Source organism: Lagopus muta, chromosome 17 (genome assembly GCF_023343835.1).
Source record: "Lagopus muta isolate bLagMut1 chromosome 17, bLagMut1 primary, whole genome shotgun sequence".
NCBI classification, from domain to species: domain Eukaryota; kingdom Metazoa; phylum Chordata; class Aves; order Galliformes; family Phasianidae; genus Lagopus; species Lagopus muta.
The window spans coordinates 7,972,104-7,998,833 of NC_064449.1; the positions used below are offsets into that span (position 1 = coordinate 7,972,104).

General features: G+C 55.5%; 1 protein-coding gene across 11 annotated transcripts in view; it reads right to left on the reverse strand.

Moving 5' to 3' along the window:
* The window catches only part of NCOR2 (nuclear receptor corepressor 2), a 163,778-nt gene that overhangs the window by 11,845 nt on the left and 125,203 nt on the right, over nt 1-26,730 (reverse strand). For all 11 annotated transcript variants that reach the window (XM_048964374.1, XM_048964369.1, XM_048964373.1 and 8 more), the window contains exons 19-37: nt 23,596-23,743; nt 21,051-21,609; nt 18,001-18,121; nt 17,031-17,247; nt 13,224-13,379; nt 12,571-12,710; nt 12,394-12,499; nt 11,699-11,803; nt 11,046-11,149; nt 9,108-9,258; nt 6,246-6,398; nt 5,819-5,905; nt 5,130-5,407; nt 3,824-4,187; nt 1,653-1,880; nt 1,244-1,489; nt 987-1,136; nt 423-557; nt 155-317 (exon numbers count right to left, since the gene is read on the reverse strand). In XM_048964374.1, coding sequence (XP_048820331.1) covers nt 155-317; nt 423-557; nt 987-1,136; nt 1,244-1,489; nt 1,653-1,880; nt 3,824-4,187; nt 5,130-5,407; nt 5,819-5,905; nt 6,246-6,398; nt 9,108-9,258; nt 11,046-11,149; nt 11,699-11,803; nt 12,394-12,499; nt 12,571-12,710; nt 13,224-13,379; nt 17,031-17,247; nt 18,001-18,121; nt 21,051-21,609; nt 23,596-23,743 — 3,611 coding nt within the window. The remainder of the gene's footprint in view (nt 1-154; nt 318-422; nt 558-986; nt 1,137-1,243; nt 1,490-1,652; nt 1,881-3,823; nt 4,188-5,129; nt 5,408-5,818; nt 5,906-6,245; nt 6,399-9,107; nt 9,259-11,045; nt 11,150-11,698; nt 11,804-12,393; nt 12,500-12,570; nt 12,711-13,223; nt 13,380-17,030; nt 17,248-18,000; nt 18,122-21,050; nt 21,610-23,595; nt 23,744-26,730) is intronic.

Sequence of the window (26,730 nt, forward strand, 5' to 3'; positions counted from 1 at the left end):
CCCCTCTCCCCATCACAACTTTCCTATGAGTCCCAGCTGTGCTCCTGCTGGGACAAGGCCAAAACAACCCTTCTGCATCTCCAAGGTGCCCACGAGATGCCTCATAATGAGCAACCTATCCATCCCAGAGGCAGGACGGTGTGTGGGAACGTACCGCAGGACGGAAGGAGTGGGGGTCTCCGAGGAGATGATCTTCATGCTCGTGTTGTGGAGCACGCTGGGGCGCTGCTGGATGGTCTCATGGGTGCGGGGTGAGACGGGAGAGTGCTGGTGGCTGTGAGAGTGCGAGGAGGAACGGCTACTGGACTGCTCTGTACCTGGGGGCAGACAGCCAAGGATTCAGCCCTTCATTCTGGAGTTCCGACTCCACCTCCACCCAGCAAGGCCCCAAGGCATGGTGCCAGCTCTGCCCCCCAGCCTACCAGGTCTCCAGATAGGCGCGTGCTCCACCGTGGTGGAAACGAGGATGGATTTTTCACGCTCCCTCTCACGCTCACGCTCCCGATCTCGTTCCCGCTCTGACGATCCCGACTGTTTGGTCAAGTGCGTGGGACCTCCTGAAACACAACAGAAAGGCAATGAAAGGGCTGCAAACAAAGTCACTCTCCACAGGGAATGCTGCCTGTCCTTCACATTGCTGAGTCTGCAGAGCAGATAAGAGATGGCTCCATCCAAGGTCACCTGGAGCAGGACAGACTAGAGTGACCTGAGTGACAAAGCCCAGGAAAATCACATAGTAGTAGTCCTGGCGACATCTCCTGGGTCTGACCTCTCACAAAGCTGTTTGCTAGCTGCCACTTTGGGGAAGGAGGACGAAAAGCAAAGAACCTCCCCACAGCAGAACGGGAGGAGCTGTTGCGAGGAAGTCCTGATCACTGGGTAGGAAAGTTCTGTGATCCCCAGTGTTTCCCAGCATGCTGAGCTCATAGCCATGAATGAATCCTGCCCAATCGGTTTCCCCTGAGAAAAGAAACCTGCAGCATTACCTGGGGAGAGCGGGGAGCTGCTGTGCCGGCTGCTGAAGGTCTGGGGGGGGCCGGGAATGTAGGTGATGCGGTCCATGGAGGTGGCAGAGGTGCCAGGGGTGGGGGGCACGAGGACAGGCAGGTGTGGCACTTGGGACAGGTCAATGATTCCTGGAGAGAGAAGCGAGAGGACTGTCAGGGTGACAGCGAGGCACTGTTACTTGGCCCCGGTTCCCAAAACGTGGGAACAGCCCCAACCCCTCCTGGATGGGGAGGACCTGCTGCATAGTTGAGGGCGAGCGAGGGCTCACGGGGCGACAAGCCGCGCAGCATGTCTGCCCGCTGCGCCATGGCCGTGGCTGCAGCGTTGTGGTGCATCTGCTGCGACGTGATGTAGTCGTTGATGATGGTCTGTCGGTTCTCCATGGCGGCCGTGTCCGTGTACCCCCGGATGAGGTACGGGGGGTAGAGGTGGGGGTACGTGGGGCTCGGAGCCAGATGTCTCGGCAGGTAGTAAGCAGCGGCTGGGAGAGAAATGGACGGAGAAACGATGCGGTGCTTCCCAAGGAATGGTTTCTGGGAGGTATCACATCTACCACAACTAAACCTACAGCGGTGCTTTTTCTTGGCATAACCTTAGGTTTTGGAGCATGATCCCAAGACAATTAACCCCCCTGCTAATAGTACCTGCTTCCAGTTGGATTCCCCTTGGGATGGCAGCAGGGTCAAAAGCCAGCGGGATGTGTCCTCGGTACAAATCAACCCCGCTCACACCACGCAGCAGGTGCTCGTAGGGGGAGATGGGGTGGTGGTGGTCGGGCACAGGGGCATGTGGAGACTTGGAGTTGGTGAGCTCTCTCGACGTGGGGGTGATTTTTCTGTCCTGGGACACTGGCTTCCCAGCAGTGATGCTCCCTGCAGCGAGCAGAAGGAAATGAGTCAGAGACCAAGCACTGCAGCCAAGCCATGTCTCTGAGGGGTGCCTTGAGCCAAGTGTGTCCTCAGGGGACGCCCACAGCTCTCCCTGAACCCGAGGGACCTTTCCTCTTTGCTGTGCTGCCATGCCACATTACAACACCAACACCAAGGCAGCCAAGCCCTGGTTGCACGCAGGAGAAGCGTGTCCCAGCCCATCTGTGCCCCATGAGACATGGAGAGGGGCTCCCACCCTTCACTGCCTGCGTCACACGCAGCCTGGACCTCTCCCTTTGGCATCCCACTCTCTCCATGTAGCATTCAAACTGTCCCACAAGCACAGGACTGGGACAGGGCACAGGCACCAGGTGCAGCACGCTGGGCTTTGCTACGACAGCACTGCATATGGTCCTGAAGGACCCATGCCAGTCCTATGCATGGTTCAGTGCAGCATCTGCACAGGGAGGGACAGACAAATGGCCTCATTCTCCACCCCCAAAGGGAGGCCATGCACAGGCAGTTCTTCCAAGTGGGGAGTGGAGCCACAGATGCAAGGAGCAGTAGGACAGGACTTTCCCATTCCTCCACCTCGTGCAACCTGCAAGTTGCAGGCAGCGTTTTGGGGATGTTTGCACCCAGCGATGGAAGTCAGCAGTCCCAGAAACTCCCAGCCACAGTGACGAAACACAGTTCAGAGGGTTCAGGCACCAGCTGCCCTGTCAGCTCTTGCCCAATGCTCACAGTGAGGTTGGAGGAATGTCAGGGCCTTTTCTTGGCTCTCCCAACCTGTGCTGGACATTGGTGGCACTTCTCACCCCACCCGGGACAATGATCACCAGTTCTTGGCTGTAACAACAGTGTGGACAGCAACTGACAGTCACCCCAAAGCAGCGTGAACACACTTCTCTTGCACTAAACTGCACAGATATGAGCCCAGAACCATTCAGAAAAAGAGCCAGCCCATGCCTTCCCATGAGCCCAACGATGTAGGAACCCGCTTCCCTGCTGGTGTTTTGCAGGAACACTTATTTTCACCTTGGGATCCCTTCCCACAGCCTGGGTGCTGCCTCCCTCATGCCATCCTCACCATATGTGCAAACCTCATCAGCCGCAAAGCAGCTGAAGGCATTCCCAGAGTGATGGACCTCACTGGAAAAACAGCAGAGCAAAGGGATGAGCTGACCATGGAGACCCCAAATGTGTCCAGAGCCTCATCATTTGGCCATGAGTGATGCTGGAAGATTTCTGGAGAGCTCTGCTACGTGCAGCTCAAATTTATGGTCCTTCAGGAAAGCTGCATCCTGGCATTGGTTTTTGGCAGATGGCAGTGTCTTGTGCCGCACACCCCCAAATCATAAGACTGTTGGTGTAGGACAAGGATTTGCAGGTGGGAGATGCAAACATCCCCCAAACACTGCCACAAAGCTGGAGGAAAGCAGTGCTCCCAGGCTGCTGCAGTTACCCACAGCTAGCAGGCCTGATAGGCAGTGTCCTATGGAATGGGATCTGCACTGCCTCTCGCCATGCTGTAATGCCAGGGACCTTCTGTGCTCTGGTTCTGAATGCATCCCAGCAGATCACTGCTTGGCTCTATGGGCACAGAGGCCCACTTGTGAGAGGTGAGCTGCAGAGGTGACGGATAAACACACCACATTTCCATTTCATTTTACCAGATTGGTGAAAAAGGTGGAAATCCCCTCCACCAGAGCACTGCTCTCCTGACCACCTTCAGAAAGAGGAGTGCCAGGGCCAAGTCTGGCACAAGGAAGACACTCAGGAGGGCAGCAGCCCTCACTCCCATGAGTCAGCCTTGGCTGCAGGCAGGAGTGGGTGCTGGAACAGAACAGGTCAGACAAGCACTTGCTGGGAACAGGTGAGATCAGCAGCGACTTCCCACGTGCCCTGCTGTAAATCCCAGCACCAAACACAAAGTTGGCAGTTACCTTCATGCTGCCGTGGCGTGGATTCCCTTGTGGAGACCGGAGACCCTCTGTGCAAGTGGCTGCTGAATGCTGTGCTGTGCCCAGCCTGGTGGTCCTCGTAGGCGAGGGCACTCTGGTGGGGCTTTCCTGGCTCAGGTACAATCACAGGAGCTCCTCTGGCAATTGAGCCACCCGAGTTGGTCACTGGGCTCGGCCTGCTTTTCAGGCTTTCTTCGTAAGCTCTCTCCAGATTCCTTGGGTCTTGTATGACATCCATTGAGTGCACAGAGTGAAAAGTCCTCCCAGGGCTGCCTATGATGGACCGCACATCGTGCTTTTTGGTACTCGATGAGGAAGAGCCGCTGTCGTACTTCAGTGGGGTACCCTGGGGTCACAAGGAACATGAGGGGTCAAAGAGGCATAAAGCAGAGTTACAGAATCACTGAGGTTGGAAAAGATCACTAAGAGCCCTCAGTCCAACCGCAGCCCTTCCCCTCCATGCCCACTAGCCATGTGCCTCAGTGCCACGTCCCCAAGGTTCTCGACCACCTCCAAGCACGGTGACCCCAGCACTTCCCTGGGCAGCCTGTGCCAGAGCCTGACTGCTCTTTCTGAGAAAAAAGAAATTCCTAATTCCTATTCAACAGCCCACCAAACTTCAGTGGAACTCATGCTTCCCGCGCCAGTAGGTCAGTACACCAGAGACATCAGTTTAGTTGGTCAAATGACGAGAGCCATCCGCAAAGCAGAGATAGCAGCACCGCATGGAAACGGGCAGGGTGGAGTGCCCGTTCTGCATGTCTTGTTGTGCTCCAACAAGATGGAGATGAGTCACCACTGAAGGCTGGCTGTGCCCATCACGCCTCTCCTACACATGCCGTGAAATGAGGTAGGACTGCGAGGTGCCATGGGAACCTCGCAAATATTTGCAGCCCAACAGGAGACAGCATGCCACACTTCATCCTAAATACTGGCCTTGCTGAATTGACGCTTGCCCATACAGGGAGGAGACCGAGGCTGTGCACAAACAGAGTCACAGCTGCTGAGGGCACCATGTTGACTTTGGCCTTGGACATGGGCCAAATGTGTCTGCTCCAGTGTGTGTGGACAGGGCATCGCCTTCTCAGCATGCCAGGGAGCTCTGAGGTACTGCATTTATCCACTGCAGGATGGGAAAGCGGAACCTATACCCAGGCAGAGCCTACCTACTGATTGCTGACCGAGTCCTAGAGCCCCCTCTTCTCCCCTTTTGCTTTGGAAGCAGTTCCCTACAAGCACAGCGGGGTTAGTAGGTCTGAGCCCACCTGCTGCTCGTCCACGTGCTCACCTGTGTGATGGAGCCTTCCTTCAGAGGCCTCGTCAGAGAGATGTCTGGTGTCCGCCTCAGCTCCTCTCGGGGGATCTCATGGATTGACCTCCCTGCTTCCTTCACTGTGGCCACCAGGCCTTCATGGGCTGGCTTCATTTTCAGGGGAGTAAGGCCCTCGTGAGACCTGACCTTGTACGCATCGGATAAGTCCCGTGGTGGAGTGTTTTCCCTCTTGAGCTGTTTGGCTTCTCTTCTGAGGTAGTCCTCATGGGCCTCCACGTAGGACCGAGGTATTCCTGCAGCCCCAAGCAGACAAACTGAGGGTGATTCCCAGACACACACCGTCCCCATGGGAATGCTCAGTCCAAGGGGCTTCCAGTTAACACGTGTAACTCAAGGACTGCTGCTCAACCAAACACACGTGCAGCTGCATCGCTGATGCAACAGGACTGTCCACCACCACCACTTTCTGGGCTCATTTCGTACCACCTGCAGCCTGCCTTTGTGCCAGTCAATGGGAATGCTACTCCTGACTGTAGACTGGTAGAAACTGAGCACAACTGAAAATCTCTCACACCTGCAGCTGGACCCCAATATACGCACTGTGGGTTCCTCCTGCCCTAACCTGACCACAGGAACAAGGGGTTGTGTCTGTAAGACTTCCCCATCTTACTGTTGGCCATGGCCCTGCCCTGCTGCAGCCTCACCTTGTGTGATGGAGCCCCGGATGTGGTGCTGCTCCTTCAGGTTATGGGGACTGTGTCGGTCTGGAGGGATGGCTCGACCCATGAGACCTAGGATAGATCACAGTGGGAAACTTGGGTTGTGGCACAGAAGTTCATATAAAACCAATGTATAATGACAGCATTGCCAGACGCTGGGGAGTTTCTAAATGACTTGATTTCTCTTTTTATATGTGCTTCCGTTTCTGTAGTCCTGAAATTGGTACACCAGGACAGAAGCCAAAGGCACACAGGCTGGTCTGTGCCCCCGTTCTGCCATGCTGCCCTGCTGGGATGTGCAACAGGGACCCAGCAAACCACAGCCAGGCATGGGAAGGTGTGATATGTAGGCAAGAGACAAGATGGGCTCTCTGCAGACGCAACAGGGGTGAAAGGCTTTCCCCACACCTACCTTCAATGCTGGCAGACAGCGGATCCCGGGACGACAAGCCACGGCTGATCCTCCCCTCCATCATATCGTAGGTCCGCTTGGTTCCCGTGGGCTCATGTGAAGCTCCTGAGCTCCTGCTGTCTTCTCTGGGACACTGAGAAGCAGCAACTCCACCTGGAATGGGAACACCGAGAATCAACATCAGACCCCACCCGAACAACAGCCACCGCTTGGCAACGCAAGAAACGCTGCATGAGATTGGCTTCCAAGAAATCCAGCTGCTGGTTCTGCCCTCCCTGCCTGCTCTGATTCCAGATCTGTGCCTCCTGTGTGGGTAGAGCATCCTCCCCACTGCGTTCTGCTCCCTCCCTGATGCAGGCAGGGGACAGCTTGGGGCCAGCCCCTGTGTCGGCAGCTGCACTTCCACTGAGCGCAACCCTGCAGTTCCGGGAAGTTTTGCTGTTTGTTTTCATTTTTATTAGACACCTACTGTTTGGGATCCTCTCCAGTCTTAACATTTGCTGAGACACTCCCTGGGCGAGAAAAACAAGAGAGGGGAGAGGCAAAGCAGAGAGTTCCTTTGAAACAGCAATGAGTGCACATGGGGACTGGGACAGACAGTGAAAATCTCACACGTCAGTGCCATGATGGGGCAGAACTGCAGTGACCACAGAGCACAGGCTGTGCGCTCACACAAACATGGAGCCAATTCTTCTGCAAACTGGAGCTGGGATGCAGAGTTTGGGGCTGTGTACACGGGGACAAAAGGTAGTTCAGCCCTAAGCCTTCAATCCAGCTTCATTCAAGGGCAAAGATCTGGGGGTGCTCGGAAAGCAGCAAGCACTGCACGCAGCCACTCCCCAGCACAGCACATCTGTGCCCTGCAGAGGGGATGCGGCCCCTTTTGTACTGGGGAAAGAGAGAGACTGAACAGAAAGAAAACCACTCCAAAGCCACGTCCCTGCCTCGCAGCAGCCATCCGCAATCATATGCAGCATGAGAATAACCAATCTAGCACAATTCAGCCTGCACATGCTGCAGGATCTCGCCTCATTACAGCTCTTTTATTTTAAGCACCCTCATGACACTAAAGAATTTGCAATTTTTTTTCGGCTTGCCAAAATTCATCATCAACAACAATTTCATTTTTCTTACTTCTTTTTTTTTTGTTGTTGTTTGTTTGTTCATTTTTTTTTAACTCTTTGGCTGCAGGAAGGAGCCAGGCAGTGGGGCTGGGCTGCAGGGCAGGGATGGCTTAAGGTCAGATCGATGCTATTGAGCGTGTAGTAGGCTGTTTGGAGGGAAGGCATTAATTCCTCCACACCCCAAAGGGCAGAGAGAGAGGAGATGGCTGCAGCTGGGGACGCCAAGCCCCTGTGAAGGAGATGGAAATAGCTGCTTGCACAACAAGTCCCAGAGCGCTTCCTGTGCCCTGCCTGGCACCAGCACTGCCAACTGTCCCAAAGGGTGCACAGATACACGCCTGCGTGGTGACACCTCTCATCTGGGACAGAGTTGACAGCAAGCATAGGAGGCCGTGGCATGAGGCGGCTTCCACATGGCACAGCCCTGTCCTCAGAGGCCCTGCAGCCGCCTGCAGGGAGGTGGCACAGCAGGAGCCCAGCAGCTTCCCCCATGGGCTGGGCTGACCCAGCAGGGTGGAAGCAGCTCCTGCCCTCTTAGGGCTGCAGGCGTGCGAGCGCAGCACTGAGGTGACTGAGAGCAGGATCTGGTCCTTACTCATCTCTGTAAATCTGACTCAGAAGAGAAGTAATGCAGCCCTGTGAGATGGCCATGCCATGCCAAAGCCAGAGCGCAGTTCCAGCTGCTTTTATCCTGGCCCAAGAAGAGCACAGCAGGCATTCCTGGCTTCACTGGAGATGAACACCTGCTTATTTCCCATGGAGGCCACCACAGCCTGAGGATGAGCCCTTATGGGCAGCGCTGCTGTCTGCTGAGCAGGCACAAAGGCACAGAGCAGCTGCTGGCTGCGTGCTGATGCTGCTAACACAGCTCCTGCACCTCCCATGGCAATATTCCTGTGCAGGGGGTCTGAGTGCAGCATCTGCAGGGCGTGCTGAGCCCTCCCGACAGCAGCACCATCCTCAGTGAAGCCACTGGCCAACATTTGTTTTGTCAGGTCTGCATCTCACTGCTCTCTGAGCAGCCAGGGGTCAGCCTACTAACAAGTAGCACCTCCATCCTGCCCTGGAGCCAGGGGAGCTGGGGGCTCACTTGTTGCCAATCCCTAACGCAGTTCAATTTGTGTCACACCGTCCCAGTGCTGTCCTTCCCAACACACAGGACTGGGCACAGCAGCTGGAGGCACAGGAGCCCCAGCACGGCACGCAGACAGCTCTGTGAGCGAGGCAGCATCTGTCTGTGCTGCTCAGTGTGCTGTGCTGCTCTGCTGCTGGCTGTCACACAGGCCATGTGGGAAGGACACATGGCCAAGCTCCTGATGGACAGTGAGCCACCAGCTCCCATGTGCCACAGGGAAACAGAGCCACGGTGCTGCTGTGCCCAAGACATCCCAAGGAGGAAGCCTGATGTCCCAATGTCTCTATGCCAAGCTACCTGACTTGCCTCCATCTCACAGGTTCTTTAGGCTCTGCTTTGGCCTAAGACCTTGAGGATCCTCTTTTGGCACAGTACACCAGGATGGGGCCAATAACACCGTGACCAAGGCAAGAGGACAGCATGAGCCAGAGGGAAACCCAGCTGTAGGGAGGTGCGGTGAAGCAGAGAGAAACCACACTGGAAGTAAACCCATGAGGTCATCCCACCTCACTTCGTGGCCTTTCCCCACACAGCTCCCGACTCCCAGCACCGCTGCACAGCCCTCCAGCACCTGCCCCCAAAAGGCCGAGGGTTGCGACTTACCATCGTAGGACAGCACGTGGCCTTTCTTCCCCTCGTAAATGACATGTCCTTTTGGCATGGCATCCTCTCTCACTTTCTCCGCTCTGCTGGGGCTGTCTTCTCCGATTATCCTGGTAATGGTTCCTTTGTACAGCACTTCTGCTGGGGTGCCCTTGGAAAGCCACCAAGATCCATATTTAACAGTGTCACAAGCAATTAAGCAAGCAGTGCGCTCGCACACAGGAACACTCTGTTCCACCGGGGAAGCTGAGCGGAGGAGAGCGCACCCGGCCTCCGCTTCCTGACAGCCATCAGCGAGAAACCTGCGGCTTAATTATTGATGAGGACAATAACGAGGAGCGGTAAGGAGGTACGTGAGCTGCAGAAGGCTGCTGGGAAGAGGCAGGGGTGAGGACAGCGTGGGGATGGCAGGCACTGTGCTCCAGGGGGCTCCCCTTCACAATACCCAGAGCTGGGTGTCCTTGGCGATGTCGCAGCCCCTTAACACCCCTCTGCCACCTTCTGCCATCACAACCTGCTTGGTGCCAAGTGGGAACAGGCACCGTGGGAGCAGCAGTCCCCCTGTTCCATGGCAGGGAACACCTGTGCTGAGCTGCACCCATTCTGAGCCTAACTGGCCTTAGAGAAAGCAAGTTAAAAATACCAGCTTTGTCGGTGTTTTGAGATTCTGCAGACTGTTCCCCTACCCCAACGTGGAGATACTCGTGCTCTGCACAAAGCCATCTGAGCCACACCAGTCCACAAAACCCCACTGCAGCATCCAGGCTCAGTGCTCTGACTGCTGGCGTGCAGGGTACACCCGGTGCTGGTGTTCCAAGCCCCAGGTAAAGTCATCTTCCTTCCGTGGACGTGCTCAGAGGGGATTTGAGAGCAAATGATGACAGATGGCTTCAGAGCAGAGACCGTCTATTCAAGACCTGCCTCCTGCAAACTGGATGAGTAATGCAAGATCAAATATCAACGACAGCGCTGGGGGCTGCTGCAGGGCTGGGTGCTCCATCTGCACACACACTGGGGGTGGCAGTGCCCTCTCGCTCTGTGTTTGGTTCCTTCAATCCCAAGTGAAACAAAGGAACGTAGGTGGATCAAATAGCTGGATGTAACACAGCATCTTAAACTCTGCTCACTGTCTGAACCAGTGCTCCAGGCCCTCCATGCCTGCCCATTGCTGCTGCAGGGGCACACAGGGGGATGCACTGCTCTGCTGTGTCACTTGCAGCCCTGGCAGCTGCTGGATGTGGGGCACCAGGCAGGAGAAGCTTTTGCTCTGAGCCAGGATTTAGGTGAAGGTCCCCAGGGCCAAAAGGGACACAGTCACCCTGCTTGAAAGAAGCATGCAAAAATCTGAGCACGAGTGGCTTTAAATAGCTGAATGATGGCCAGATAAAATCCCTAAGGGAAACAGATGACTTTTTTTTTATGCTCTCCGCTCCGTAACCAGATGAGCAATAACTCACGCTGCAAAAACTATTGCCCGCTTGCCAGCTGCTCTTCTAAAGATGGATGGTGGAGATTAAGGCCAAAGCATCATTCTGCTCAAGAGAGCCCTTGGGCAGGACCCACAGAGCAGCACAGCGCTGGCAGCAGAGCTCGTTACCTGACATGCACCCCGCAGCCTCCCCCTCCCTCTGCCTGGGCAGAGCCTTCCACCCATCTCCTCCTCCTCACCACTTCTTGCCCTGGCAGGATTACTTTCTCAGAGCCATTTAAAGCTGCTTTTGCCTGTGCTCTTGACAGCTACTAAATTCAATGGGGGAGCTCAGACGTGCATTGCTGCTTGCTAAGCTCTGCCTTTCTCACAGCACGGGGCTGGGGCCACGCCAGGCTGAGGCTGTCTGCAAGGGAACTGTGATGCTTCCCTGTGTTGCTCAGTCCCACGCCACGTGCCCAATGAGCAGCACCCAGGTAAGCAAAGCCCGACAGAGACGAGGGACCTACATGTGTGATGGAGCCTCGGTACGTGATGGGCGACTCTGGAGGGGGTCTGGATGTGGGTGTCCCCTTGGTGATGCTCCCTCCTGAGGCAGAGCTGAGGGATGTACCTGCAGGACATAAAGGTGGCGAACTGTGATTTGTGGTCAGCCAAACAAGTGTGGGAAGCCCTCCAGGAGATGTCACCTTGCAGAGCCCTCCCCACCCTGCCCCCTAAGGGATGCAGCCATGGGGCTGGGCAGTGCAAGGAGCCGTTATTTTGAAGCTCCCAACTCCATGGTGCATTCACAGTAGAGCTGGGCAGATTGATGGGCCTGGGAGAAAGCACAGCATGTCTCAGCTCCTCCTGATGTGATCAGAGATCTCCAGAGAGATGCAGCTCAGGGTGGTTTGAGTTCATTTGTGTGTTATTTGTGCTGGGCTGGAGCCAAGGCACCGTGCACTCTGTGTATGGCTGCACAAACCTGGGAGAGCTTACAAACCAGAATTACTTAAATCGTGTAAAAGCAACACCTTTGTATTTATTTTCCCCTGCACTGCTATGGGGGAAGAAAAAAGGGAAACCCAGAAATCCCCCCAGAAGCCCCATGGCAGCCGTGGGCAGTGTGGCAGTGGAGCATCCCCCTCCCTCCCACACCAGGACGCAGCTGCATGCTCACCCCGCAGGACGGAGCCCTCTGGGGCCGGCTGCATCACCAGGCTTTCAGGCTGGCTGGCCTGGCTTCTGGGAGAGAGTTGTTCCTGCTTTACTCCAGGAAAAGGCACTGGAAAACACGAAGCACAGGTCAGTGTGGCTTTCATCTTCCTCAGCCTCCTGCTGGCACCTCCTGTGCTCATAGCCATCAATGTCCCTTCAGGGGTTGCAGTGTGGGGCTGGCATGCGTGTACCCCTCCAGACGTGGCCCCATGCCCATCTCCTTCTGCTGTAAAGAAATGCTTCCAAATATGCAAACTAAGCACTTTCTTTGTTCACTTGAGGCCATTCACTCTTTATCCTACCAGCCTGAGGAGTGGCAACAGATTTCCTTCCTTCAATCCCAGTGTGAGCCAGGTGGTATTTATAGCCTGGGAAGTGTTCCTGACCAAATTTCCTACACTGCACATACAGAATCACAGAATCTTTAAGGTTGGAAAAGACAACTAAGGTCATCTAGTGCACTGACCAACCCCCACCCCCACCATGCCCACTGACCACGTTCCTCAGTGTCACATCTCTACAGTTCCTAAACACTCCAGGGACAGCGACTCCACCACTTCCCTGGGCAGCCTGCACCAAGGCCTGGCTTTGCTCTCCCAGAACATTACTCCTTGCCACGTCCTGCAAGACAGCATTCACCACCCCCTCATTCCTTACCCAGTTTCTTGGGATCCATTGTCAGGGGCAGGCCCATGGTGATGGAGCCGACGGGAACTTTTGCGTGCTCGGAGCTGTAGGGTGTGTGGAGCTGGATGGGCATTCCCTGCAGTGTGAGAGGGGAGGTCAGGGGGCGGCCCAGTGATGTGTCCCCACTGCCCACACCCAAGCCCGTACCTGGGAGATGGAGCCGACAGGTCTCTCCAGCACAGAGGGATGCTTGGTGGAGGAGATGAGAGGAGGAGGGTTGGAGATGCCCGCCAGCCTCTGCAGCCCCGAGCGGGAGCTCTCGTGCAGGTTGAGCGGGATAGGGTGACCTGCGTGGGAAACACGAGTGTTAGCACGACCGAGGGAAAACAATGAGCAAGTGAGAGAGCAGGGCATGAACAGGCTGACCCTGCTCCAGGATCCAAGCAGCACAATCGCTTTGAAAGCCTCTGTTATTGTTTGAGTTATTGCCTCTTCCCCTTTGGTTTTGTATCCAAGCTGTGTGCTCTCCAGCCAGAAAGGCACAGCAGAGCGAGGGCTGAAACCCCCACGATGGTGCCAAGGGTGTCTTAGAGAACACTCATGGTATCCTGGGACAAATAACATCCCTAACCCACCCTGGTGGGAGTCAGGAGCCCTGCCTGCTGCCTTCAGCTTGCCCCAGCAGCAGCTGGGAGGCTGCTCCGTGTTGGAGCAAAGCAAGAGGTGGCAGCTTTCTGCCAAGCTCTGTCCTACCCAAAAAGAAAAGAGCTGCACTGACTTCAGAGAGCAGCACACGATGCCAGCTGCGATCACAGCTCTGCCCCCAGCCCTGGGTCAGGGCACCACGGGATCTCACGTGCCTGGTGGGTTATACTGGAACAGGTGAGGCTCTGCCTGGGGAGAGGTTTTTATCACATCCCGGGAGTAGGACAGGACGGGGGGCCAGCACGAGGTGGGCGGCGGCTCCGTGCCCAGCTTCTGAGCCTCTGCGAGGGATGGGAAATGCACGGATTTTTCTGCAGAGAAAACAGAAACAAACACTTTGCTCAGTGGCAACCCTCAGGCTGACGGATGGAGATTCAGCAAGCAGGTGAAGCCACAGCCATCCGTGGGGAGGTGAAACAGCCTTCCCTGGGCTCACACTCCTAACAGGTACCAACAGGGGCTGGCTCGCCAGTGACAACCCATTTGCAGCCTGCTGGAGGGGCCAGAAAGAAAGGTGTCAGCTTGTTGGATGAAGGGGAAATAATGCGCAGATGTTCTCCCTGCACCTGGACAAGCATGCTTTACAGGACTGTCAAAGGCAAATGAAGATCAGGACGGGCTCTGTGGGATGGCTGCATGCCTCCTTGCTGCCTAGCAGCTGGGCTGGAGGCAGGGCAGCTTGCTCAAGTTCTCTGGGTCAGGTGTACTGGATGCCAGGCTGGGTTCACCCCAACTATAAGAAAGCTGATCCAAGGCCAAGAGGTGCCTGGTGGTGGAGGAGCTGTTCCCTCTTGACCTGAGCACCCTGCGGGGTGCAAGAAAAGAGCTTTATCTGTGCCAGCTTCATCCCAGGTGCATCCTCACTGAGGATGCTGAGCTGAGCAGACAGATGAGGCAGTCTTTTTGGAACAGATCCCAGGCAGGTTCGGTAGGATTTGCTTTTAATCAATAAACGCTTAATTCTGCACTGCCCTTCTTTGCCAGACCCACCGGCGTAACGTCTGCATCGACCAGAAATTAGAAACTGGGCAGTAAACAATGGCAGTCACAAGTGCACCCAGGCTTTACCCATCAATTTCTGATAAAAATAGATGCCTGAATTCTGCTAAGCCTAATAATAGGGCAAGTAGATTATCAGAGGCCCAATTTAATGAGGCTTTACTGCATTATCATTATTAATGCTCAGTGTACTCAGAAGCTGGGAGATTATTCTTGTCCTCTTCAGTGAGGCAAGAAATCCATTCTCAGTACACAGAGGTGTCTGAGCATCTTCCCTCCTCAAGATCCCACGCTGGGTCCCTGAGCATTCCCTGTTCTCCCAGCTCCCGGGGGCCGATCTGAGGGCTGGAAGGCACTGGGACATGGGGGCTGGCAGTGCTCTCCCAGCCACGGCCCCACACACCCCGGCCGAGCCACGTCCTCCCCAGCCCCACAGTGCTGCTCCCTCCCCTCTGCGCCTCTGGGGCTGTGAAATGCGGCCAGTTCCTAATTGCCCCCGCATTAGAGGGCGGCTATAACTCAGCCGGCTTTGATAAAATAGCACTTACACAGGGAAGAGAGAGTTCCTATAACCGTTTATCAAACCCCTGGAATCGAAGCGAAGGAGTCAGAGTTTATACGATCCGTCATCCAAATTAATGCTCTTGGCTCCCCATCTCCTACAAAGGCCGACTGAAACCCAACTAAATCAACACCAAACAAACCGCCCGCTTTCCAACCGCCGGGCGATAACCGAAGATACGCCTGAAGGCAACGGGGGGAGAGATCCGTCTGCCCGGCGGCGAGACCCGGCGGGGCTGCGTGGCGCGTCCTGCCTGGGGTCGGGGAGGCACGGCGAGGGCCTGGCTGCCCTCCAAGGCGATACTGTCCCAGCCAGGGGCCGCGAGGCAGCCAACGCCTCAGCCAGGATGTGTGCAAGACTTTGCTTTGAAGCGGAGCCAAAACGGTGCGAAGGACGCTGATCCCCGGAGCGGCGGCGAGAGTTGAAGCTCTTATCGATGGGGCCTCGGCAGGCCGGGGGCAGCGGGAGGAGCTGCTGCTGCTCCTCGCTATGGCTGCCCTGGTGCAGGCCTGCGGGGCTGGAGCCTCCCGTGCAGTACCACCATAAAATCACAGAATAGCCTGAGTTGGAAGGGATTCATAAAGGAGCATCGAGTCCAACTCCAGCGTGATGTGACGGCACAATGGGCCAAGTGTGGAGACTTGGAGCTCCATCCGGATGCAGGGGAAGGAAGGGGCTCCCTTGGTACGCACATCTCTCAATGCTATCTGCATCTCTCACCAGCAGCCCTGGATCCTGCAGGCAGGGACACCACTGAGCCACCACCTAACTCCATACCCATACTGAAACCGGGCTCTGGGCTCTTGGCTTCTCCCCTCAAGGTGATTCTCAGCACAAAGCTCATTTTCTCATGGACATGCATTTACACCCCAAACACAGAAGGTTCCCAAGGGTCCTCACGCAACCCAGACCCATGGCGGTACCAGCACACAAACAAGGATGAGAGGTAATGGCCTTAAATCGAACCAGGAGAAGTTCAGACTGGTTATGAGGAAAAATTTCTGAGTGGTGAGGCTCTGGCACAGGCTGCCCAGGGAGGTGGTCAAGAACAATGGGGATGTGGCACTGAGGGATGTGATCAGGGCTGGTTGGGGATCTTAGTGGTCACTTCCAGACTTAATGACTCTGATTCATGGGTATGAAGGGTTTGGAAACAGAACAGAGCATTGCTCCTGTGCCACACAGCCCACAGGGAAGCTGAGCTGTGCAAGATCTGCACATGACTGCAGTGCAGGAAGAGATGAAACCCAGCTGAGGGAGGTGCTCTGCCCGGGCAGCAGGCACAGCAGGATGGGATCAGCTGGAGATGGCACTTCATGGGTGGCAACTGTGACTCATAGGGAACTCCCTGCTTTCAAGGTGAGCAGTCCCCTTCCTGGCTTCTATGCAAAACATTCTGGAGGGCAGAATGCACACAGTGCTATTTGTTGTTTAAGGAAAGAAGGAAAAATTGGCAAAGACCCAGAAACCAACTTCTTCTGCAAGCACACCCTTCTGCCCGATGGGACGTGGCTGCTGAAAGAACCCTCGGGCCAGGACACACAGCACAGTGCTGAGATCCCAGCTGCCAGAGCTGAATTTGGGCACCCATTTTCCAGCACAGACCACAGCCCAGGGCCAGGGCCAGTCTCCTCCAGCCCCATCTCCCTGCACTTCCATCCCAGGACGGGGGGCAGTACCCCTAAAGCCCAGCTCCCTGCTCCCTGACAGCATCGCCGGTGACAACATCCCCATGGCACATCTGCAGCGCAGGCTACGAGGGGCAGGGACGCAGATGTTGGACTGAGCAGACTGACACTGAGATTAAAAACACATCCAGAGGATGGGCTCATCAGGACTTCCTGACTCTCCTTAACCTCCATCCCCAGGTGCTCAAGCTAATAACACTTGAGATGCTCAATGGTGGGAAACTCTGAATTGCTCATTAGGCAGCCAAATCGTATCAGAGCTGTTCCAGGGAAAAAGCACTGGGAATCTTTACAGGAACCTTCGGACTCAGAGTCACAGTATTAGCATTGATTTTAAATGAAATAATGGTCCCTGCTGAGCGTTAAAAGCATTCTTTATAAAAAGCCAGCAAGGTAGAAAAGAGCCATTGTGCCCAAAGCCCTGGCATGCCTCCAGGCCCCTTTGCTCTCAAGTGAATGGCAGAAAGGGTAATAAAGGCAATCTTCACCTCCTCGGCGCTCGACACCAGCGCGGTGTTTGCCGTAGGCTCAGTGAGACATGATGTACTGTCTAACGAACACGGCAGATCAGCCGTGCCTCCCCGCTCCCGCTTCAAGGTGCTGTTAAAGAGCTTTCAGGGGCCGAAGCAGACGTTGAGCTAAGAGAAGAGCTGCTGGCCAAGCACAGCACGTTTCCTCACAGATAAACACACACCGCCAGCACGCTGCCCTACCTTCCTTGTCCCCGGCAGTGGGGCTCCTGCTCTTCCCCCTCGGGCTGCTGCTTGGCTGCTGCTGCTCCTTCTCCTGCTGCTTGCTGGGGGGCACATCCTCACGGGAGGACTCGTGGGCCTTTGTGATCTGCTGCTGGTAGAGAGCCAAGGCGTGGGGAGGCACCGGGGGCTTCACGCTTCCGCTCTGCAGTATCCCCTCTGAGAATCCTTCGGAAATCTGCAACGGGAGAGGAAGAACTGATGCCTGCTGTGTGCTGTCAGCATCCCCAACAGCCGCAGGGACAGTGAGAGGCAGCTGCCCCATGGTCATGGCAAAGCACGCTGCAGAGCCCACCAAGCACAGGAGACTGAAATGTCCCATGGTGAAGAGCACCAGCTCTGTTCTGAGCCTCAGGCTGCCCTTGTTTAAAACCTGCAATCTGTAGCTAAGTGCCTGTGGCTTTTGCAAGAAATTATACTACAACAGCCACATCTATGCTGTAACTGAGAGAGTAGCAGGAGTGGGTCCTCCCCGAGGACTCAAACCCAGCATATGAGAGCAGGGATTTCCTCTCCCTACCCTGCAAACGCTGCTGCTCTGCTGCTGACCCTGGAGGACTCTGGAGAAACATCAGTGTGTTCAGCACATGGCTGCTGGACAGCCAAAAAGGGAACACGGAAGAGCTTTCACATGAAGAAGAGCATCAATGCTTTTCGCACGGTATCTTCAAGCACATGAGACCAAGGGAAGCACAGCCTGGGAGGGTGCTTGGTTGCTTTTTAAAGCAAAGGAGGCAGCAGTCACATGGCAATGAGCAGCTTGTTCTGTCCAGACCTCCCACCACTTTCTGATACAAGATCTTGAGGGACACTCGAACACTGCTGGCAGCCTCCAGCAGCTGGGAACGCGCTGTGCACAGAGCACTTTGCCTGCACAGGGCTCCCACCACCCAACACAGGAGCTCAGCCTGCTGCCAGTCCCAGCACTTACGATGGGAGGGATGGCAGCAGCGCGCTGCTTCAGCTGCTTCAGGTCCAGCGGTTTCTGTGGCGAGGAGTTCAGCCTGGCCTCGCTGGCGGCATTGAGCAGGCTGGGCCGGGGGGACAGCAACCTGCACACAAAACATGGGTTACAGGGGGAACATCGTGGATGAACTACATGTCTGGGTGCTCCCCCATCCCCTCTGTCCCTCTGCTGAGCCTGGAGGAAATGCTTGCCATCACTAGGGCCAGCTAGGCAACTGTGGGACTTGTGAGCACAGCTGGGCTGCTGGCCCTGCGAGCTGCTGCCTGCTCCCAAACCCACCTCAGATGAGTTCTTCTGCAAGACATGCAGGTATATCCAAGGTCCCACCCGAGGGGATGGAGACAGGCAAAACCCATGGGCTGAGAGGTGCTCAGCTCCCAGGCCCTTACTCAGACCCTGGGGCCATGTCACTCCAGGACATCTCCACTTTCTCTCCCTCCTGACTCTGGTTTGTTGAAGCCAGTACATCGTTTCTAAGTTTTACAGCTTGATTTGTTTATTTTAGCCGTTATTTCACTGCTCTTTTCAGCCTATAAATTTCAAGGTCATTCCACGCTCACCCTTGGATGAATAAACAAGCGTGGCTGGGCCATGTGTGGGGAATAAATACAGCGCTGTGCTGAGACTGCCCCAGACCCACAGTGTGCAGGGCCTGGACCAGAGGGGGAATGGGTTCCCCAAAGATGGGAGCTCCTGCAGGACTGGGTTTAGGTGCCCAATGCTGGAGATACCAACTGCTCTCTTGGAGCCTGACCTCTCACCAGCAGCAGGAGAGGAGCAAGCTCTCTGCAGCACAGCAACACAGGATGGATGCTCTGCCCCAAGAGCCACTGCAAATTTTGGGATGAAGCTTTGGGATGAACAGAGCACTGCATCCTCCAAACTCCTTCAGCTTCCATGAGGGGCTGGCTGAACTGCAAGATGACCCAACATCACACCATCCCACGGCCCTTCCCAGGTGGCCCAAACTCTATTTCTTTCATGCATAACCACTGCGCAAAGGTAACACAGCCTCGGTACAGCGAGCATCTCCTTGCCTCCCGACACCACAGATCTGCACTGGGGAGATGTGCGTGGCCTCACACACGCGTTCCCATCTGGCGTGACCTCCCACTGAACTGCAGTACTGGCAGTGCTAGAGGCAGCCCTCCTACAGCACATGCTGCATGTAACCACAGACAACCCGCTGCCTCCTCCAGCCCTGACGAGCTCAGGCTGTGACTCCATCCCAGCACAAACCTCAGGAGGACCCAAGGTAGTCAGCGACCGCTACATCCTTCGGCCACCCTCCATCCCTTGCTGTCCCCAGCACAGGTTGGGTACCCAGCCCAGCACCACGGGTGGGTGGGTGAGCACTGCCCACATGCCCAGCGCCGTCCCAGACGGGGTGGCCCACGTGGCACCCCCATCCCATTCCTCGCCTCTGCCTGTGTGCTCGTGAGTCACGCGGCGCTGCGGTAACCGCCTGCGAGGATCCATGGCAGCTGAAGCTTTGTGTCTCGCTGGGCTCTGCAGGCACAGCACACCAGCAGCCCTGACATCACCTGCACCTTACGGCAGAGTGCTATCAGCAGTGCCCGAGCAGCAGACGGATTCCTGTTATGCTTAATATTCCTAGAAACTGGTAACTGTTTGATGAGCTGATAGGCACTGACTCATGAAAGAGCCTGGGATGGAAAAGTTGTTCCCAAGAAGATGTGGCTCTTTCACAGCTGGGAGCTGGCAAATGTGCTGCTGTCCCTTTTGGGCTGGGTTAATGCTGGATGAGAGGCGTGGAGCCTTGCTGCTGGCCTCGCTCCCTCTCGTAGGGAGGCTTCTCCTGTCTGGGAAGGAGGAGAGGGCGGGGAGGGGTGGTGCTGGCCTCCTTCCACTGCTGGAGAGTAGCACCCAGCCAAGAGGCCCTGGCCTCACCACAGGGCCATGGCCAGCTGCATCCACAGCATCCCTATCCCTGCCTGCATTACTGCCAGCAAGGGGCTGCTCCCATGGGCATGTGACAGATGGATGCTCCTGCATCAGAGCCAGCACCCTCCTGGGTTACAGGTGGTACAGATGCATGACAGCTTCCTATCATCTCATGCCACTGCTACACCTGATTGTGCTGTAAATAGCCCCACGCATAGTGCAGCGTTACAGCCTGACTGGCCTTGGGGCATCCATCTCAGGAGGGACACAGAACACCAGACACAGAACACTGGATGCAGGACACCAGCTTTGGTCCCAGTCCAGCACCGGGACAAAAGCAAAGAAGGGCTTCCGTCCCTCCGTGCCATGCAGGGGAGAATTCAGGAGGTCCATCTTGACCCGAGAGCCGTATGGATGGAAGTAGGAGCTACCAGAGAAAACAACACTACAAGACACATGTATTTATGTATATTCTTAAAAAAAAAAAAAAAACAAAACACAACAAGAAACCTTGTCCCATTTGTGAGGCTCTTGGCTGGGGAAAGCCAGGCCATGTTGGAAAGGGACAGGAGGGGAACAGGACATTCATCCTCTGAAGAGCGCAGTGCTTCCCCTCCCTGTCCCAGGAGCAATGCAGGATGGTCAGATGCTGGGGGGCTGTGGGACTCAGGCCCATTGCTGTTCCTGCAGTTCCTCGCACAGCCCTCACCACTCTGCTGCCTTTCAACCAGGACTTCTACAGATCCCAGCAGCATCCCCGCAGGGGCAGCAGCTCTCCCCTCTTGGCGCTGGGAACACGACCGCTCCCCTGCCAGCATCGACTCAGACAGAAAATCTGTTCCCAGCCCTGATCACAGGCGGCCCAGTCTACGCCTCCGCATAACTCAGCTGTCCCCAAGGGCACATCCCGCTCTGTTGCGTCACCCACATGGGCTGTGAGCAGCAGACGCAGCGGTTCTGCGCCCAGCACCTGCCTGCAGCCACTGTCCAGGGACACTGCCATGGGCCCTGTGTATGCAATTGCCAAAGGGCCACTGCCATGCGAGGACAGTCCGGAACGTCCCTGAGCCTGGGGAAGTGATCTTTCACACACTTCTCCCCTCTCCTACCTGCTCTTGTCCACGGCATCCTGCTCGTCCATCTCATCGGCACTGCAGGTCGCGCTCGAGTCGCTGTCAGGGTTCACCCCTTGGCCTTTGCTGCCTTTATGGCCCTCCTTCTTCTCGGCCTTGGGCGTCCCCTCAGCCTCCGCCGTCCCCACGCTGCCGACGCCACTTTCTGCCTTATTGTCATTCCCCTTGTCCTTCTCCTGGCTGTCCTCGCCCTCCTCCTTCACCTCGCTCTTGCAGGGCTCCTCGCTCGCCTTCTCCTCCGGCTCCTCCGTTTTCACCACGTCTACCACCAGCTCCTCCTGCGCCTTCTCCTCGCTGCCGGGCGCTTTGGGGGCCTCCGGAGGAGGGCTGGCGGTGGGAGCGGGGTTGGTGGCGGGGGCAGCGGGGGCCGCAGCGGTGTCGGGGGGTGTGGGAGCCTCTTCCAACTTGAGCGCCGGTTCCGTGCCGGAGTCACCTCCCGGCCCGGGCGGTGCCTTGGCCCCGCTTTCGCCTCCCTCTTTGGCTTCGGGCCTTGGCGAGGGAATGCTCTCGGTGTCGGAGCTGTTATTTACTGCAGCTGAGAAAAGGGAAGAAATAAAAATAAGGATCGGGCTGAGATTCTCACTTCCCATACCGCTGCCTCCGCCCCCTCCCAAGGGAGGAGAACGCCTGCGCTCCGAAGAGGAGACGATCCCGAAGCTCGGAGCGTGCTGCTGGGATCCCTGGCAGCGGGGATGAACCCGGGCTCTCACCCCTCAAAACCCACTGAACCCATCCAACTCAGAGACCAAGCGACTGGGACCCGGGGTGCAGACGGAATGCCTTGCCTGGATCTGCTGCTTGGCTCCGCTCCCTGGTGGCCTCTCTCACCCATCGCCCCACAGCTCGGCCCCACTCCCAGGGCTGCTGTTGGCACGGCATGTGACTTATGGTGCCCATGTCCCCAGCTCTGCCAGCCCCAGGGCAGCTGGGGCCAGCCCAAAACACCGCGCCTGTTTGTTGCTGCTTAAGCTGCCAGTGGCAAAAGAAAGGAGGTCAGGGTCGGAGAAAGCAAAGCTCTGCCAGTGCTGCAGGACAGGTTAATCATTAAAACACAGAACCATAGAACGATTGGGTTGGAACGGTTGGAAGGGACCTTAAAGATCATCCAGCCCCAACCCCTGCCATGCGCTGCTTGCCTCCCACCCATCAGGCTGCCCAGGGCCCATCCAACTTTGCCTCGCGCATTTCCAGGGATGGGGCACCCACAGTCTCTCTGGGCAGCCTGTGCCACCGTAAATGTGAAGGATCATCTGTGAATCTAACGGCTCGAAATGAGTTGGAAATGCAAGTGCCCACATACCGTGGCAGATGAAGAAACTGCTGAGAGGTTGGGTCTGTGACCAATATTCACCTATAAAGGGCCAGGAGACCACACAGCTCTCAGACACAACTCTTAGGCTCATCTCCAAATGGACACAGGAGCTTTCCCACAGCTTTCCCTTTTGTCTCTCTACAGCAGCATGTTTCGCAGGGAAACAAGTGACATGGATACACGATGTGTCCTGAGAGTCGTACATCTGCGCACATCCAAAGTCTTCTGCTTGGCAGCAAAATGTGCCAGGAGCACATTGGGATTCTCACCATTCTCCAACATTTATTTCTTAGCATTAAAGAATGAAATGAATGAGTGAAATGCAGTTGCTCAGGAACAACAGGAATGGGATTCACAGTGAGTGGGGTCAGACTCTCCTGCTCAGTGCTGCTCTGCACACAGGGGCTGCAGAGATCCCGAGGGCTCAGCCATGTGAGCACAGTGTGCTGCTCCAGCACCAGTCCCCTCCGTCCAACAGGAGGAATGGGAACTGGGGACCGGGAAGGGAAAGCCTCTGAGCATGTCAGATCTGTCTTTAAGCTCAAAACGACATTGTTTCCTCTCAACTGCTCTTACAAAGAGCAATAACCACCTTCTGCTCTGCGCCTCTGAGTCACGTATCACCTCGCACAAAGATTTACCTGGAATCTGCCTCGTAATGAGTCACTTTCAACAATGACTTGAAAAGATTTCCCATTTCAAGTCCCATTAGCCTGGGTGCTAAGGCCAGGAAGCAGCAGGGTGCCAGCACTGCTGGTTAAGTTATTAAATTACTTTGACAAAAGTCAAATGGGGCTATTGTTGGAAAATTATGCACATTTTCTCCAAACTCACTGCCGTGCTTTCTAAGCGATAAATAGCTGAAAATTGTCACTTTCAAGTTGTTTCCTTTCTTTGGTAGGGCTGAGAGAGAGGTAAACGCTCCCTTAAAAGGGGAACAAGGAGGAAATAACTGGCTGAGCCCTCCAGCCTCACTGCTCCAAACCTGCGGCAGCCCCCAGAGCTCACCCACCCAACGGGATGGGGATGGCCATGTTTGAAGCTCTTCCTTTGCATGACCTCTCCAAAACAACCATCCCCCAGACAGACGCAGCAGGAGGGCAATGACCCAGTGCAGTCTGAAACCCTCGAGGCCTGAAACCCAAAAATGTTGGAACAGCCCTCCAAGTGCCAGCATTGCGCCCCCCCTGCAGTCCCTGGGCACCTCACCTTCGGCCTCCTCAGCCATCTCCTCCTCGTTGCCACTCGTTCCCGACACCTCCATCTCCTCATCCTCAGCCACAGGAGGGAAGGCAGCTTCCTCGTTCTGAGTGGCGGTGCCTTTTTTCTTCTTTCTCTTAGCATTTCTTTCTTTCTCCTGGGGAAGAGGAAAAGGAAGGTAAGACAGAAAGCAGAGGACAGCAGATGCACGGCATGGACAACAGGGCCACCAACACCACGGTGACCCCAGCCCTGAGCCTCAATGAGACAGACCCTTCAAAAAGGAGGAGGAGCACACTCACCATCCAGAAGCCCCATGGCACAGTCTCACCCAAGGGCAGAGAAGGACCCGGTACACAACTGTGCTCAGAGTTGCCCCTTCCTGGGGAGCACAACAGTGGGGGAGCCCTGGGGATGCTGCACCCCACGCATGGGGCAGACAGTGGGTGCAGGATTCTGCCTTCCACTCAGTGGTGTCCGAGTGCTGTGCGCCCCAGGGGCCACGTGCCACAGCCACAAGGGCTCACATGCTGCTGCCTGCTGCCCACCCCAAGGAAAAGTCTCACTTTTGCTATTGTTTCCTGCTCTTGTTGCTTAAGTAAATATTACCAGTAGGAACAGGCCCATCATCTCCGGCTCTCCCTGCAAGCCCCACACGGATGACGTGTGTAGGACGTTTATTTACATGGATGAGAAGATAAAGCCATGGCGGAAACGTTAACTCTGCTGCTGGATCTGTGCGCTGGGAAGAGCTGGGCCCTGCCCTCCCCCCGACTTTTCAATCCTTTAAAAAACTTCCAGATAAAACAAACAAATACAGCTTTTTGCTTAGAAACGCTGCTTGCTCAAAGGCTATTTTTATCAAACCGGGCAGGAGAGAGGAAAAAAAGGCACTTGAGAAAGTACTGTGTGCTGCAAGCTCCCCATCCCACTCCATCCCCCCTGTGCCGGGTCGCTGTGCCCTGCGCTCGCACCTTGGCCGAGCAGCACTCTGCTAACAGCAGGTTTTGCTCTGAAGCAGCAGTTCCCCATCATGCTAATGAGATGACAAAGCCCTACGTTACTATGGCAAAGGCTTCTCTCTGCCTCTCACTCACGGGTCTGTGACTCAGTGCAAGCCTCCAGCGGGCTCCTCACTGGGGAATGAGCAGAGCACGAGCGGCCCTGGGGCAGCGGCATCCAGATCCCAGCTGCACCCAGGGATCCTCTGCACCTCCAGCAATCCAGAGGCTCCGTGGACCGAGCCTGCAGCCAGGCATCCCCGCCATCACCACGTGCTCCACTTAATCTGAGCGACCACCAGCGAGCCTGCAAGGAGGTGCCATGGCCATTTGCCCAGTTCCTTTTGTGTTATTCCAGCCTCTACTCTCTGCCTACCAGGTGTTTCTTGGCACTCTGGGAGGTGGTGCCACTTGAACAGGCTCACAGCAACAAAATGGGAGATATCCCATTCAACTGCAGCTTCAAAAATGCCACAGTTAGGGACAGCACAGATGGGTGAGATGCAGACTGGGGTGGCAGGACAGAGCAGTGATCCCAGCACCTCTCTGCCCACCACGGTGGGGACAGCCTCAGCCTCCCACCCCAAACCCTGGCACGCTGCACAAACCATGCTGGATTTGCCTAAGAGGCCGCCAGGCTGTCCTGCATCCCATGAAGAGCAGGGAATCACAGAAACACTGCTGGCAGCAACCAAGCAGCACTGGCAGCAGCCTGGGGATCCTTCACCCATCGCAGCTGTACGCACCACAACAAGCCCAGGCAGTGTCTAGAATCACAGAACATCCAGAGTTGGAAGGGACCCACAAGGATCACCAAGTCCTGGACCAAAGCAAGCACTCAGCAAGGAGGTGGTGGTGAAGACAGCACCTTATCTCCAATTGCTGACAAGAAGGGTGTGAGGACACCACGTATCCATGTGCCCCCCTTTCCCCTGAGATTAGCACGGCACGCAGAAGGTCAAGGCGACGAGACGGCGATGCTGGGACACATCTGAGCTACCCGACAGCAAGCCTGAGCCAAAACATGCTGTGCAGACAAAGCGAGGCCTCGAGGCTCTGCAGGACTCTGTGATGTGTTCTGGGGCACGAGGACACCTCCAGGCTCCACTCACCCATCCTCAGCTGGTGATGGCCACTGCTCAACCCCATAGCTCCCCAATCCCAGCGAGCCCTGCAGCCCCACCTCACACCTACAAGACGAGGGGGTGCACTATTAGCAAGCCCCATTTGGGAAACTAATGAGAGCTGCTAATTGCGTTTACTCTCATTAAGCAAAAGGAAGAAAGGCAGTGCCAAGTGATTTCCTCGCACACGATCAGCGATAGCTGCTGTGAGGGCAGGGGGCAATCTGGGCATTTCACACAAACCCACACAACGACACCACGGCCACATGCGTGCTGTGCGCAGGCCAAGGCCCAGTGCTGGCTACAGGAGGGGATTAGGAGGCTCGGTCTGCTCGTGAATATATTTAGGAGTCAGGAAGGAAGGTCTATGGCAATTTAATCTCGGTTGTTCTTTCATTTTACTCAGCTTTCTGGCATCTGCTGTTGCCACAAAACAATAGAGAACAATAAATAACAGCTGAACGCTCATTGTTCTTTGACAAAACCAAATCCCATTGCCTCAAATGCTCAGAAAATAAAATGATGATGCTGATATCAACTGCAAGTGAGAGTGAGCAATTAGACGGGAGCAGCGCAGCGCTGCCTTGGAGGGACGGAGGCAGGGAGAAATGTGGCTCTGCAGAAAAACCCTTCTGTGATATAATTTCTGAGACATTAGGAAGCGGAGTAAATTAATAAACACCGAGTCCACTGCCAGCTAAGCAGCATGATCTTATTTCAGATGCTCCCCCGTAATGAACAAAGATATCTTTATAACATTTTACATTCAGAGGGCTTTATGCACATTTCATTGCAGTCTTTATATTTTTTGCCTTTTGTATCGTTTGCTCTGCTTCTAAAAACAATTTGGTGAAATACAGGAACACAGGAGTGTCTCTGTGCATAGAGAATTAATAAGAAAAGAATCACCAATGTCTTCTCTCTCTCTCATTCCTATAGACTGACTAGGATATTAAATTCCTGGGTGAGTCATTGAATGTTTTCCTGTCTTTCTTTTTACTCTTGCTGTAATAGCTTGC